Source organism: Solea solea, chromosome 18, assembly GCF_958295425.1.
Source record: "Solea solea chromosome 18, fSolSol10.1, whole genome shotgun sequence".
Taxonomy (NCBI): domain Eukaryota; kingdom Metazoa; phylum Chordata; class Actinopteri; order Pleuronectiformes; family Soleidae; genus Solea; species Solea solea.
Genome location: NC_081151.1, coordinates 7,515,460 through 7,531,344, shown reverse-complemented (window position 1 = coordinate 7,531,344; position 15,885 = coordinate 7,515,460). Strand labels below are relative to the sequence as shown.

Sequence of the window (15,885 nt, the reverse complement as noted above, 5' to 3'; positions counted from 1 at the left end):
TCACCCCACCCGCCCGCCCGGCCCGTCCTGCGCTGCACCCCCGACATCTGTCCCACCCTCCACAACTTCTTCCCTCCTCCTCTCCTCTTGCTGAGTTTATAAGTCTGCACCCACAACAGTTGCCTCAGAATGAAAATCTTGACACACCGAGACATAACGGGGGTTAGAGAGGGGGAAAAAAAAGAACCACACACTGGCTGAAGATTTGAACAGATATCACTAATATTCATCTGAAGCTTCATCATGCGTGTGTTCAGCTCCTGGCATGCGCTGTGCGTGCTCGGCTTCGCGGTTGCGTGCTTGTGTATGAACGGGATCCAGTACGAAGACTACCCGTACAACTACGACAATGAAATCTCTGAGGACCAGCAGGAGGGTGAGTGTTGTTTGTTTGTCCCTTTTTTTGGCTCTTCCTGCTTCCTGCTTGTTTGAAAAGGAAAAGAAAAATGTGAAAAAAGCAAAGTCCTCGATATAGTTTTGAAAGGTGCGTGCCACAAGGCTTTATCCTTGGGCCACTTCCATTAATTTTTAATGTCCATTTTTGTCTAAGTGATGCTACTATTAGACACCAATATCTCAGATCAAACTAATTTATTTAAATGAAATAATGTAACTTGTTTAAACAGACTCCCTTTTGTTTTTTTGTTTTTTTAACTTTCAAAAATCAAGACAAAACCATTATGCTGGGATTATTTAAAATTTGAATGTTGAGCGTGTGGTGAAATTCTGACACGTTACAGCTCGTGAGTCGCACTGTGAATGATTATATAAGATTATTCAACTGCAATTCCTCATTTTACTTCAAAGTCGGTTATTTATCAGATGGATTTATTTTGTGTTACACTTCAGTCACTGTGAGGAAATGTTCAGATGCTGTAGTCTGTCCAAAGAAGTGTTACCAAATCATCTGTATCCTTGTTTTATATTGATGCCATAAGTCATGCATTTTATATGTTTTATGTTTCTTTAAGTGCATATATACAGTGTACCATTATTTATTTAGATTTAGAAGGACATTTTCCAAATGTTACTTTAATTTCCCAGTCAAGTAAACATTATTCATCTCTAATTTTCTCTAAAATACAACTCCTTCTTTCTACTTTTTGTCCCTTCCCCTACCTCGTTACTGGTATTTTATTGGTGCCTGATTTAAATGCTTACAAATGTTTTTATTGTAAATTTAAAGGCCTATAAAGATACTGTGTGAGTGATGCATCCCTGTGGTTGTCGTCTGCAGGGGATCCTGCGAGCACACCTTGCCCGGCTGTGGATTTCTCCCGCTGGGACAAGCTTTTCATCGCTCTGGAGGATTCGCACATGAGGCAGAACATGCTGCTGGAATCTTTGGAGCAGTGCCGTGGAGGAATGGTCTCTGTCAAGTCCCAGGTGGAACGGCTGGCCCGGGGAACGTGCCAGCAGTGCTTGCCCGGCATAGAGGCAGCGTGCAAGGCAAAGGCGGAGCAGGCGAGCCTCAAGCTGCAGCGAGGTTTGGTGGAGCTCGCACAGGGCGAAGTGGAGAGGGAGAGGAGGCTGAATGCTACTTTGCACATGCTCCTGCACAGCAGTCATGAGGAGAACTCTCGGCTGAAGCGTCTGGAGAAAGGTCTCAGCCACAGAGTGCCGGTGTCATCGGGTCCAGCAGACGGTAGAACGAGATACCAGCCGACAGCCAGACCTGCAGGTTTGAGTCCACCGTTCGGCTTAGGGACGAGGCCGCCGTCGTCCTCTGGCCCAAAGGAGCCGGAAGTGACGTCGCCGATGGACATGGCCACAATGGAAAAAGCCCTGGTTGCCATAGCAACAGAGCTGCAGAGAGTCCACCTGCAGCTGAGCAGAGTGATAGAGCAGGCGGGAACATCGAGGAAGGACAGTGGAGACTGAATAATCCTGAGTGAGAAAAACAAAAGACTGACGTTTTGCACATACTCGTTGCTTTTTCCTTCTTTTTTTTTATTATGTTGTCTGTAAAGGATCTTTTTAAAGCTTGTGTATGTTTGGTAACAATAAAATAAAATCAAGGGTAACACAAATGCTGTGGGCTCCTCATTAATAAAGACTTTGTGGAAAGGTTGCCTCCCTCCTCCCACGCAGCGGTGAAGTCATTTTCAGAGCCGCCAGCTTACAAGTCGCTGCATGTGCTCGCATGAGCGTTTACGCCGCGGCCTCGGTGTTTGCGTCGTCGTCGTGGTGAGGTGCCGTTAATACCTTCGGTGATCGGAGGTTGTAGACGGTGTTTCATTCTAGGCAGGTCTCTTCCTCTCATTAATTGCCCCAGGAGTCGCAACGCCCAGACACCACAGCTGACAACGTTCAGGGTGTTTTATGATTTATGAACGCCTGCTGGTCGGCCCTCCAACCTCCACACACACACATTATCTATTGTTATAAACCACACGCAGGGTGGCTCGAAGTTTCCACTGTTGCATACAAAGTCAGACAGAGAACACTGGAAAACACTTTATTTCGTTGCGATGTAACTTAATGTTTGTTTGTGTTCAATATTCTGGCTTTTATTTATACATTTCCTAATGCTTTTCTTTGTATTTGTGCAAATAAATCTAGTTTAAGTGCAAAATCTTGAGCCTGTACGTCAGGAAATAGGAATATTATCCCCAGTTCAGCCATTTAAGTGTACTTTCCTGTGTATGTGGGTGTGTTTGCACCTTTTATTACAACTCTTCTGGTGAGGTGTCAAGTGTGTGTGTGTGTGTGTGTGTGTTTTCTTCCCTGGCCTTTTCTTTAAATGTCACTATGATACCAGAGTAACAAAAACATCACACACACACACACACACACACACAGCCTTGTTACGCCACCTGCTTCACCATGGTGTCCACACTGGTGTGTGGAGTGCGGGGGCACTTGTTTTCGTTTCGACTCTCCGTCTGTGTCCTGTGCTGTGAATGGAGGCTTGTTGTGTTGTTGTTCATTCATTTTTCCTGGAGAGGGAAAAGCAACACGGAGGCTAATGATGAGGGAAATAGAGGAGGATAGGTCGACAGTGTCAGACAGGTGGTTATTAGACACAATGGTTATTATCTACATTTAGAACTGTGATTACTTGTTTTGTTCTGGGGTTTTTTTTGGGGGGATTATCAGCCAGCTGCTCAGACTACACAGCCACTATCAGCCTCGCTCTCCGCCTTGGCTTCCATCCTTTCCGCTCTTTGCCTTTCATCCCTGTTTTGTCATTGGCCGTCACTGAACTTTCTCCCCCCCCCGATTCTTCTTATGTGTCTGCCAATGCTATCATCTGCTCTCTATCTACACCGTTTATCTCCCTCCCCCTCTCTGTCTTAACAGCAGCCAAATCCTGAGCCAGACCTCGGCTGGCGGCTAACAGTGACTGTGATTACAGTCTTGTGAAATGTAGCCAGCACTCACACACACACACACACACCATAGACTATATATTAAAATGGACGTAGCCTAGGAAGTTGGGTGGATGTCGCAGTTAAACACCAGGGGGCGACTACTGGTTACAAAAAGAACTCCGCTCAAATAGAAGTCTGTTGGAAAACTAGCCTTCTTCTCCCTTGATACATAACACCAGTAAACATCCATTTTCTTGGGGCGTTAATGGTCCATCACCAGTTTCAGAGTGGATACCGGTGTGATTGACAGATGTTACTAGTCCCCCCCCCCCATTCTGTCCCCCATTTTTCCTTTCACCTCAACCTGTCTAGGCAGATGCTGCACATCTTTGAGTCTGGAGATTTCTTCCTGTTAAAAGGGAGTTGTTTCTCTCCGCTGATGCGGTTTTGCAACTGAAAGACTGAAAGACTCTATGATTCACACACGCACACACACACACACGCACACACACACACACATTTGAATGCTCTTGATTTCAAGTGGTGCCATGATTGCATTGTGGTCAATCAGCGAGATTTTAATGTCACATCACACAGTCACTAGAACAGACGACACAATATTGGCACTTTCCCAAAAGCAAAGACGACAATACAAAATAGATACAGCTCCAGTCATCATTAAGCAGTCTCTTCTGTACAGTGGAATCAATCTCATGAAGGAGGGAGGGAGTGAGCAGCAGAGGAAGTGTAAAGAGCAAACTGGAGGTGTTTATTTGATGGGCGAGTCCAGAATCTCTTCATATTCCTCCCTCTGCCGCCGCCCGGCCCCTCGAGAGGGAAGCAGCTTCATGGCCACCAGCCAAACAACGCTGAGTATGACCATCACGTTCCCGACGAGCTCAGGCGCGGTGGGGAACAGAGTCAGCACGGCGAGATGCAGCAGCATCGCAACAGGTACCTCCAGGCTCTGAGAGGCTGACACCAGCGCCGGGTGGAGTCGTGTGAGGGCGTGCGTCATCCCCAGGAAGGCTGCTGCCGAGCAGGCAACCAGGCCCAGGACCAGGCCCCAAGCTGGGGCACTCATGGGCCAGGACCATCCTTCCTGGAGGAGAACCAGGGAGGCTGGGGCAAGCAGACAGCTCGTCCAGCTCACTGTGAACAAAGCTGTGCCCACTCCCACCCTCTCCTTCAGGGAGCGATAGCTGACCAGCGCTAGGGCCATCCACAGTCCTGCAAGTGCTGAAAGTGACCAGCCAAAAGCCCCTTTCCAGAACACGGCCGGGTCAGTTGGTGAATTTGAGTTGCTCTCATCTTCTGTGGGAAGTAGAACAAGCCCCAAACCACAGAGCCCTGCCGCTATGGTGATCCCATCAGCCAACCCCAGCCTCTCCTCCAGGAGCAGAAAGGCCAGAGTCGCCGACAGTGCTGTGGTTGCCAGGCGCCAGGTCGTGGTGGCGTCTCCAGGAGAGATGAAGGTTAAGGACGAGTAGGCGCAGCAGAGGGAGAGTGAATAAGCAATGCCGTAGCAGAACAGGCGTAGACGATAGCCCTCCGGTCCAAAAGGGTTCTCACCTCTGTGCAGTGGTACAGCCACAGAGAGGAGCTGGACGATGGATCGAACTAAGAGTAGAAACAGAGGGCCGAGGCTGAAGCGTTCAGAGGCCAGTCGGGTCAGAACAATCAAACAGCCGTGAGCCACCGCAGCACCGAGCAGCCCCACCCAGGTGAGGCGAGATGCCGACACGGATGCCTCGCCAAAACTGGCAAGCTGTTCCCCGACCCCTTTCCCAGACCCCTTTGCTGCTTTGGCTGCCCCCTCATTGCCATCCACCCCGCCGGCACCCAGAGGTTTTTGTGCTGTATCCTTGTCCTTGTCTTTGGAGCTGAACAGAGCCAGAGGCCACTTCCTGCTCTCCGTCAGCTGCTTCTTGTCTGACGTCTCCTCCAGAAAGGAGCCAAAGTCTTCAAAGGACGGGGCATCGTCGTAGCCCTCGTCCCCGGGTTGAGGGAAGTGTGTGTGCACCCCGGGCTGAGGAGAGTATGGTGTGTGTGTGGCGTATTTGGCTGTGACGGTGTGAGGGTGGATCTTTACTCTCTTCTTAGCGCTGCCCAGGAGGTGAGCGGACTCCATTTTGAAACTTCAGAGAATACAGACACCTGTGAGGAAAAGAGAGCACACTTTTAGTGGCACAAAGACTAAATATAGATTTTTACGCGTGCCCTCCTGAGCGTGCTGGCTCACGGTGTGTTCCTCTGAGATGCTGCTTGGAATCTCAGACATCTTTAATATCCAAGATAATAAAAGTAGGTGGCAAACCTTCATCTGGCTGCTAACACTGTTGGCAATGGTAGCACTTTACATGACACTACAGTACAACACGATAACACCGTGTCATTTGGATTGGTGATGAGTATTACTGGAGGCTACCATCAGTGTAATTACCTTCACATTAAAACAGAACTGCTAATTACCCTAATATAATGTTGAAATGAATCCCTCCTTTATCGCCCCACACATATTTGGCGATTACTTTAGAAATAAGATGGTATTACCGTAATATTCTTCCCTTTTACAAATGATCACCACGCGATTGCTGTACTGTAGTATTAAGTGTTACCTAGCCAACACTTAAACGCACTCGTACTACAAACTAATGGACACTTTTGGTTTGAAGTGCAGCAGAGGAAACATTTTCCTGAGTAGTTAATCCACTCCAACTTTCTTTATAAAGCACATTTCAAACAACAGAGTTGCACCAAAGTGCTGTACGGCGCATAAAACGGACAATAAAACAACCCAAACGTGAGAACGCCCGCACAATTAGTAAAACAACATGAGTAAAAGTTCAACTCACACAGCTAATGGAAACAAATGTGTCTTTAGAAGAGATTTAAAAACAGAAAAGAGAAGAAGCCTCACAGTTAAAGGCAATTTATGCCCGATCCCCTCTGACCTTCAGCCTGGTCTTATAGGGACAACCCAGGTCAGGCGGTCAGCTGACCTTAATGGACTCAATCAGTTTCACGTCTTCTTCACTAGGCCGACAGATGGTAAAATCTGACAGTCAACATAAACTTGGCAACATGGCGGCGGTCAAATCCCAAAACTCAACGTTTTAAAACATAGATTAAGTATAGACTTCTACCCGCTCCCTCAGAACAAGTCGTACTGAAACTGCCGCTCGGTATCTCTCATGCATCTTTAATATCCGATACAATAATAGCAGGGACTCGCATCCTCCCATGTGCTCTCCATGTGTACATTGGAGAGCTCTGCATGTCGGCAGTTCGTCGGTTTCTCTTCTGTTCACATTTCAGCCCACGTCGGCATAAACATGCGGAAAGCCATAATGGCAGATTAGCAAAGCCATTATCCTGCCATTCAGTCTTTTTTCGGAAACCACAGTCTCCGAGGGGAGCGGGCATTAGAGACTGTTGTCAATGACGGTTACATAAGCAGCAGTCTCTTTCACTACCCCTCCCTAACGCTATGCGTTGATTATTTTACACATTTCAACAGCTCGGATTTTGTGCTTCCCTCTCCTCAACCACCGCCTCCCCCTCCTCCCCCCCCCCTTCATCCTCCATCTCCTAACTTTTCTCTTCAAGGTCCTGTTCCACGGATGACTAACCCAGAACGTCGTTTGAGCTCTCTGCAGCAGAACATTATGGCCGTGCAGGGCGCTATACACGGCTATAATACACTGCTGTATTTTGTGGGTTGTAAAACACTCAGCCATTCACCCGCTCACTGTGGGGAACTGGGGGACGACGAATTTTCTCGCGAAGTGATTTTCGTTCACACAGAACAGAAGCATATGGAGCGTAGTGCGCTGATTGTTCCCTGGAGTTACTGATTAGTACTCCACACTTTTTCTGTCATTGTCTTTATTGCATTAGGAAGACATTTTACATTTCAAATGTTGCAAATAATTAATAATAATAACATGTGTTATTGTTCAGACACATCTTTAAGAAAAGAAATCCATATTCCAGGTTATTGTTGTGGTTTCTCATATTCATTTCACTGAATAAAGAGATGAACTAAAGTAGAAAAACAGGCGGTTATAGGCAGATCCACCTCTTAGTGGTGCTTACACATTGATTTCAAATGGTGGCAGCATCATGTTTCATTAATGACTGTTGCTATATTTACATGTATAAAGTACACGGGTACATATCGGTTTCCTGGAAAGTCAATGCATCAGTTCAAAGACAGGAAAGTGTGATTGTTTTTTTGTTTTTTTATTAAACCAAATAAAACACCTCACATCAGATCCTGGCGCTACTAAATCCTAAACCTTCAAAATAAAACCATTAAACAGTCCGTTATTCTAACGTGTGAGACATGTTTCAGTCAGAAAATGTAGTATTTGACATTTTACACGCGTGCACATAGCAAATGTGCTGCCTTGGTTTTTTTCTCTGGAGATGTGAAGCATGACTCTCGTGTTTGAGAGAGACTGAAGTGTTGCAGATTACACAGCAGCAGCAGCAGCAGCAGAGTGAGGAGGGTCATGGTGGGAGTGCTGCTGCTCGCATGTGCTTCTTCCTGGTAAAGACCTCATACATTATGAAACACAGAATAGGCTGCAGAAAAGTGGCCGAATGAACATGGAGCAAATATTCCAAAAGAGGAATATGCTTCTATTGACTGAAGTAAAGCGAATAAGCATGAGATGTGAGTCTGGTTCGACTGAAATATAAAAAAATGTGTTAATATTTTAAAGGATGCATCCATGAGATTTGACTGATGCCGTTTTGAGAGGATCTCACATCTCAAAGATGAGCGGGAAACCTGATCTGAGCTTTTTGAATCGCGAAGAGGAAAAAATAAATCTGATCGGATCTGGATATTCCTTCACTCTGTCTCCTCTCATTTGGTAAAATATGCTGTTATGAGGGAAACAGCCTGCCTCTGCAATGCTGCTGCTGCTGCTGCTGCTGCTGCTGCCTCTCTCTCCCAAAACCTTGTTTCCACACCTTACATCACCTTAAAGTCATTACCAGACCTTTACAGTCAGTGCAGTAGAGTGAGGTTATTCTGGCAAATGAAACATGTCCAGAGTGGATGTCCTCAAGCCTTCTGTTGCATTTTATGTACTTTTTAATTTTTATTTATGTATTAATTTCTGTGTGTGTGTGTGTGTGTGTGTCTCAGGGGGATATGTCATTCTCAAGGTTATGTGTGTTAGTCAGTGATGTGCCCCAGTGACGTCACAGTGTATCTACACACACACATGTTCAGCCGCATGTGTTACATCTTATCAATGTGTCATTTTAGTGTCTGTGCGCGTGTATAATCTGACTAAAATAACCCTACAGTGACAGTCTAACCCGCTGTGACCCACGGATGAAGTCTTCAACGGAGAAAAGCGCGCTCCCGTGCGCCCGTGGACTGGAGAGTGGTCATGAGACGGTTTTGTCAATTTAGTGACCTGTGTTATTACACAATTTCCTCCCATCAATAGAAGCACCGGCTGCGTTATTTATATCCCAGTGTAGTAAAAAAAGAAAGAAAGACAGAAATACAGAGTATACACCAACAACGCGTCCTCCGCCTCAACTCACCGTTTTACGCAAACCCGTGGAGGGTTGAACTTCACTCTCGGTCCTCAGTCATTCACCGAGCATCGCCGTCACGCGCTCCATCACCTCCTCTGGGCCATTTGTTCCTCCTGCTCCTCTCTCCCTCTCCTCCTCCTCCTCTTTCTCCTGCGGCAGTCTATGACCGGGAGTCTGCGTGCGCTCAAGGACACACACACACACCACACACGCAAGAGCTGCCGACACCTGCGGCACCCACCACGCTGCGTGTTTCTACTGCACACGCGTCTGTGACTCTCTGACCACTGACACAGACGATGCTCCTGAGCCTGGACACAGAGGGGAGAGAGAGAGAGTATAGGTGTGTGTTAGAGAGAGAGGGAGAGAGAATCATATTGTCTGAGCATGCGTAAAACAGCCCTGTCCTGAACACCAGCATTATCATTACATATAGGCAACTGAATATGACAGTGAACACACACACACGTTTGTGCAGCATTTGTAGTGAGGACACTCATAGACATAATGCACTCCCTAGCCCCTTACCTTAACTTTAACTTTAACCTTAACCTTAACCATCAAAACTAAATGCCTAACCCTAACCAGCACTTAACCTAAACCCAATTCTAACTCTAACCCTACAACCAAGCCTTTACATTTCTTGTTACTTGAAACTTGAGTAAAAGTACAATTGTGTTACCAGAAAAATGACTTTGATAGACGATAAAGTCACTCTTTTTTATAGTATTATAGGGTTTGGGTTCTATTCCTGCTCGTCTAGATGTGTCCTTGAGCCACTTGACCCCGTGCTGCAACGCATGAGTGGGTGAAAACGGTTGCGTAAAGCAAGACTAGAAAAGCTCTACATAAATATAGACCATAATACCAACTCTTCTCCTTCTTCTTCTTCTGATTTTATTTGGTAGTGACGAGTAACAAAGATAGTTAGAGGAAGCGTATGGGGCAATCATCCCAAAGTAAAGTACTGATACGGGAATCGTAACCGCGTAGAGTCCAGCCGTGCCGCATCGTGCCGAGGTGCATCTGTGCGGGTGTGAGGTGCGGCTACTTCCTGTTGAACCCTGTGGAAACAGCCTTCATAACAGGAAGTGTCCGAACCTCAGCACGCGCGTAGAACAAATTGGGTTTCTGGCACAGATCGAGTGGCCACACCAACGACGACACCTTCAAGCCACCTTTGCATTAGACACAACTCTCTAATCACTTAAGTTAATATCTATAAAGAAAAGGTTGCCTAGGTCACAGCAGGGCCAAAAACTAAGACACAGATTGTGTGGTTTGGGGTCCAGAGAGAAAGAAAGAACAGAGGCTTGTGCAGCAAAAGTCAGTCATTGAAGTAGCTTCTCTCTGTGTTTTATCTTCTGTTTCTTTTTCTTTGAGCCACAGATTTTACACACACACACACACTTGCTTTCCCCTCTCTGCAACCTGACAGTAACTGGTTTGGCATTTCTCTGCTTTAATTCCTGCTGTATTAACCTTTACCAGCTGCGGCCCGGGCTCACTGGTGTAAGGTTTGACCATCGCTCTGTTTAACAACACGCCCCCCGGCTGCTGCGCTCATGTTCACACAGTGGACCGACTCCTCCGCTGAGACTCAAGTGTGCACAAAATATGGAATAATCCATGTACTGTATCTTGTAAATGAAGAGGATGTGCATGTCTCACTGTTATGCCACCACGTCCATGCATGTCAGCTTTCATGTAATATGATGTATGAAGGAAGAACAGATATATACAGACAATATTTGACCTTGTTGTTGCATTTACCACCGGCATAGTTAACTTAAGCCCTTTTTCCACCTATGGTGCCAGGTCGCCTCGGCACGGCACAGCATGGCACGGTTTAGGTTGGTTTTCCACTACAAAATGTGGGCGGAGTCATCACTGCACGGCTGCATGAAACTGACTGTGACGTTGTTGTTAGTGTAACTGAATCATTAGAATCAGTGAATTAAAAACATTTGTTCAGTACTTCCTCCATGACCGGAGCGCAGATTCTGTCTGACACAGTCACTAATTTCTTACCAACTGAAGAAAATAAGGTTATGATTAAACACAATTTTTTAAAGGACATTTGCTTCAACCTTTAGGGTGATGGAGGCTCAGTGGTAGAGCCAGTTGTCTCTCAACCGAGAGGTTGAGGGTCCAGTTCCTGCCTCCGCTGATGAAAATGGCAAGAAAAGAAAAGAACGATATAAATACTTCCCTCTTCCTTCCGTACCTACTCTACCTTACACGCACGTTTGCTTTTGCCTCTTTTCTCGGAGGATGTGCGGGGATATATACTGCTGTTTCCATGGTTACAGACTCAGCTATTTAAAGCACTACCTTACTGTAAGTCCAGTCGGCTTCACTGCAGCCAGATTTTAAGGAATGGGTTCATCATATTTGGAGCGCTGCGTGTAGCCTCCAGGGGAGGAGATGGTGACTTCATGTGATAATGATGTGCTAAAGAGGCGCAGAGCTGAGCTGTCAGCGGGGGGGGAGGTAAGAGGGAGAGGATAGAGAGATGAAGAGCAGTGGGAGGTGGGAAGGTTTTTCTGATTCATTCAAGCAGATGTGAACGAGAATGTGTCACTTCTGCTCCATGAAACGACTTGTAGAGCTAATTTCACAGCTGAATTTGACATCCGTCCATTTAATATCACCTTTCGCATACACCGATTTTCCATTGTCTTACAGTTAACGCAACACATATGCTAAATAACCAGCTTTTAAACACAGATTCAGGTCCGCGGTGAGCTTCCATCACTCAGGTTTGTGTGGATTTGGTGTTTCACGAAGTGTAAACAGAATGCCATTACTCAAAGCTCCAGCCCTTGGACATTTGAATGCTTGTTCTCATTATACAGCAGGAACTGATGAGAGCTGAAATAACCGAACCGCAGCCGTGGACAGGACACATTCATCACCCGAGGGCCTCTGTGGCGGCGGGGGGAGAGGCGAGGGAGTCAGAAAAACAATAGAGAAACACTCCGGCCGAGATAAGACAGGGTGCATGTGAGGGTCTCCGTCAGGAATTGGGAAGTGTGGGCTGCATGCGTGCATGGCGGCATATGACGCACACACATACAGCAGCAGAAATCAACCCTCACCATCTGTGTGTACGTCTGAGTCAGGCGGATGTGACGGATGACGACTGTCTGCTTAACGGGTGACGTTGCAAGAGTGTTATGCTTCTCCTCCCCCCCCCCGATCCACCTCTCATACATTTTGCAGATCCACCGAGAGGAGGGGTGAGCGCAGACCGGGGGAGGTAAAAGACACAGTGCAGGGGGTAAGAAGAGAGAGATGTCAGTGGATGACGTGGGTAAATTCAGCTAGAGGGGAAATCATGCAATGCAAGGTCAGAGGAAATTAAAAATAGAGGAGGCACACAGACGTAACGCAGCCTCTCTGTTGGTCACCAGAATATAAAACAAGCCTTTATTTAATCCCTGAATCAATGACGTGTTCCGGCTTGAATGAAATCAAGGCTTGAAATGTGTGTGTGTGTGAGCGTGTGTTTCCCCACAGACTGAGTTTGTTTGTGTGTGGTTTTGACAAGACTGCGGCGATAACCTGCGATTACCTTGACTGTCTAAAAGTGTTTGCACTGCCGGCGACTTTACCAGACGGCCCCTGTTTCCATGGTTACCGAGAAAAGTTTTGCTGCATTCCGTTATACCGCATGCTGAGCATCCATGTGTGTGTGTGTGTGTGTGTGTGTGTGTGAACCCCAGAGTGTCCACGTTTTGCATGGACCCAGAATTTGTGATACGGAACGGCGTGGACGTCCGTTGGTTACGTAACTCAGCACTGCACCATGCATACTTAAAAAGCAAGGTGTAGTCTCATGCAGGAGAACAGATGAGCCCGGGCATGTGCACGGACAGTGAGTTATTATTGGATGCTGAGACTGTTCCTACAGAACAGTGATGTTTAAATTCACCAAATAAAAGAATAACCAAACACAAGTGGTGGTTTGATCTTTGCCTGTTTGAACGTTTGATTGTATATTAAATCAGAATAATACAAGTTGGATATCTGGAATCCACTAATCAGTTTTTCATAGGCTGTTCAGACAGATTGTATTATTCTAAAACACAAGAGATGTTGTTTTTTTTGTGTGGTGAATAAAACACTTCCTGTTTGCATTCAGACATTCTTTAAATTTAGAGAAGGACATTATAATTTACGAGGGTTATTTACGTTTGAAAACAAATGTTAAATAAATACAGACGTGTGTCAGTTTTGGGGGTAAAGTTACAGGACGAGCTCAGTGATGAAATGAAATTGTGTACAACTCTTTTGTGGTTCAAAAACAGTTTGAAATGTAAAATATGAAATTTAAATGCATTGTTTTATGTACAAAAGCATAGTTTTTCCTATAGTGTTGTGCAGGACAGGCAGAAATAAGCCACGTGCTTTGGCCTATTCCTTTTTGGTTACTGGCGTAATTGAGTTAAATGATTTATTGTGAAATCCTGCAGCAATTAAAGCTGTTTAAATTACAATTACATTATTTCCCTCTCCTAAGTACCTGTTATTGATTCATGTATGTGTTATATACATGCATCTTCATACATAAGTCACTATTGTGGGCCAGGCTGTGTGAGGTATATGAGTATATGATATAAATGACATGAATTTTACTGCAGATCAGAAGACCTATGTTGTCAAACGTGCACATAGAGTTTAGTGCTGGTGTCTCTGCTTCTACTCCTCTGACCTACTTCCTACTTCCTCACTATAGTGCAGGTAGACTAAACTAACTGAGCGTGCAGTCGTGTACACGTTGCAATTTGCTCTAAAAGAAGGTTTACTGTGCAGGTGCGTCCACCATGACACAGCAGATTTTCCTCTTACCCAGCTTTAATGAAGGACAGGACCCTTGACAAGCAAACTAAGGAGGTAAAGGACAAACAGATAATTGGCAAGCTGACCTTTGACCTGCAAAACTGAGTGGACACGCAACACAATTCCTGCTTTGCCCCCATTGTTGCTCGTTTGCAGCTGATCTCTGGCTGCTTTCTTCATAAATGTAGAACCTAAGACAATAGAAATGTGAATTATTATTATTATTATTTATGGTTTATCATTTAGACCATTGTCATAAGTTTGAATATTAAAAATTTGGGATTTGGTTTACTACAAAATAACGCAAATATTAATTAAAGCCATTCCGGATGGGAAACAGATGGCAGATATTTCAGGTATTTGTTTTTGAGGGGTTATTTTTATAAAAGAAGGCCACAGGGAAGTTAGATAGAGATGTTACATGATGGAATAATGCAAATATGATGTTAAGAATGTTTACTTCACTTTTGATTTTCAAGGAAAATGTTATTTTTGAAGTTTGTTTTTTTCGTAAAAGAGTAGCATATTTTGGGGATAACATTGAAGTTTATTTTTGACTGTGTGCAATTGTTTTTGTTTATATTGCTGGTATTTGTATGACTGAATTAAGTACTACTACTCCTACACATGGTATATGAGACTTGCAGACAGGTTTATGTCTGCAAGTGTACAGAGATAAGGTGAGACTAGATTTATTAGGTTGAAATGACCTAAAAAAATATGACGATTATCTCTGAATATCACTGAGCGTGTGAATTAATTGTGGAAAAACATGAATTTGACAGCTTTTCTTTCCTTTTTTCTTTTTTTTTCTCTCTCAGCGACAGCATGTGTCGAAACATTCTGCATCAACATAATTACATTACATTTATATTACACTCACTATTCCTCTGGGGAACTATTTGAAAAGAATTATAAGAAGTGCAGCTTTTTTTTTTTTTTTTTTTAATTGTAGGTTACACATGGCACCTGCCTCATTAGACTAATCATTAGAGAATAATGTATGTGTGTGTGTGTGTGTGTGTGTGTGTGAAATACCTCTGTGAGGAGGATCTGGCACAGGTTTCATGGCAACACATGCTGTTGCTATGGCAAACAACAATGCTATTATGAAACGCTGGTGTGTGTGCGTGTGTGTTTCTATAACAAAGATGCAATAAAGGTGCATTTTAACCAGACTGTCTCTGTTTATGCATTAACTTTCCCTCTCACTCTCTCTCTCTCTCTCTGCAGGTATTGGATATGCACTTAATGACCCTGCATGTGGGACTAATATAATTAAGTGAAGCCACTGCCTCTCTCTCTCTCTCTCTCTCTCTCTCTCTCATTCTTTCTGGCATTAACACTGAGCCGGAGTAAGTAATGTGAGCACATCCAGGCTATAATTGGGTTTGTGTCCACGTCCAATTCCAGACCAATGACCTTATGGAGATGAATGGTTCAGGGGTTTGGCCATGTGCTGCGGTGCTAACACTAACTCTTTCTGTCTCTTCCTCCGTCTCAGGTAGACAGGCCGAGACAATAAAAACCACACAGAGACAAAGTTGGAAGAAAGCGTCAGACTTCACTTAAAGGAGGCATCAAAGGTCAACTGTGTGGATGGGGTGAAAGTATATAATTTTTTGCACAGGAAGGTTTTGGGAATGTAATTCTAAAATTCTAAACAAACAAAAAGTTTTAACACAGCATTATAACATGATAACCTTTATAGAAGGACTTGTATTGCTTTACCTTTAGGCAGATCAACCTATAAACTGTAACCTTTAAAGTCATATAACTCTATGCTATAACAAGATGTCTTTTAACACATGTATTAAATCAGATGCTTCAAGTGGAAAGAATGTGTGTGCCCGTTTTATTGCCACTACACTTTGGTGTTTTGCTGCAAAACAAACACAACAACAAGAAATAAGAATTGAGGATGGTCAATTCAATAAAAAATTAAGAAGATTAAATTAATTAAAGCAAAAGGCCCTTTGTACAGCAGCCATTTTTGACACATGACAGTTGGACAAGTGTAAATAATGACATGAATTAATGATGGTTGAGTTTTACACTGTCCACACTGACTTATTAAACAGTTATTAAACAATTACTGTGCAAGTCAGAAAGTTATGTACAACAGTGAGCATAAAGAGACAAGACAATACAAAATTAAAGG

The 15,885-nt window shown here is 44.6% G+C and overlaps 2 protein-coding genes across 2 annotated transcripts; one reads left to right on the top strand and one right to left on the bottom strand.

Moving 5' to 3' along the window:
* Positions 1–108: 108 nt before the first annotated feature.
* LOC131444619 (pentraxin-related protein PTX3-like) lies at positions 109–2,028 on the top strand. The gene is made up of 2 exons (XM_058615130.1): positions 109–376; positions 1,238–2,028. Exons 1-2 carry the CDS (start codon positions 244–246, stop codon positions 1,879–1,881), a joined length of 777 nt encoding a protein of 258 aa, XP_058471113.1. The 5' UTR covers positions 109–243; the 3' UTR covers positions 1,882–2,028.
* Positions 2,029–4,083: 2,055 nt separating this feature from the next.
* Positions 4,084–8,996, bottom strand: slc35g2a (solute carrier family 35 member G2a). The gene is made up of 2 exons (XM_058614600.1): positions 8,886–8,996; positions 4,084–5,471 (listed from the first exon to the last, which is right to left on the bottom strand). The coding sequence occupies exon 2, from the start codon at positions 5,443–5,445 to the stop codon at positions 4,084–4,086; it is 1,362 nt and encodes a 453-aa protein (XP_058470583.1). The 5' UTR covers positions 5,446–5,471; positions 8,886–8,996.
* Positions 8,997–15,885: the final 6,889 nt, after the last annotated feature.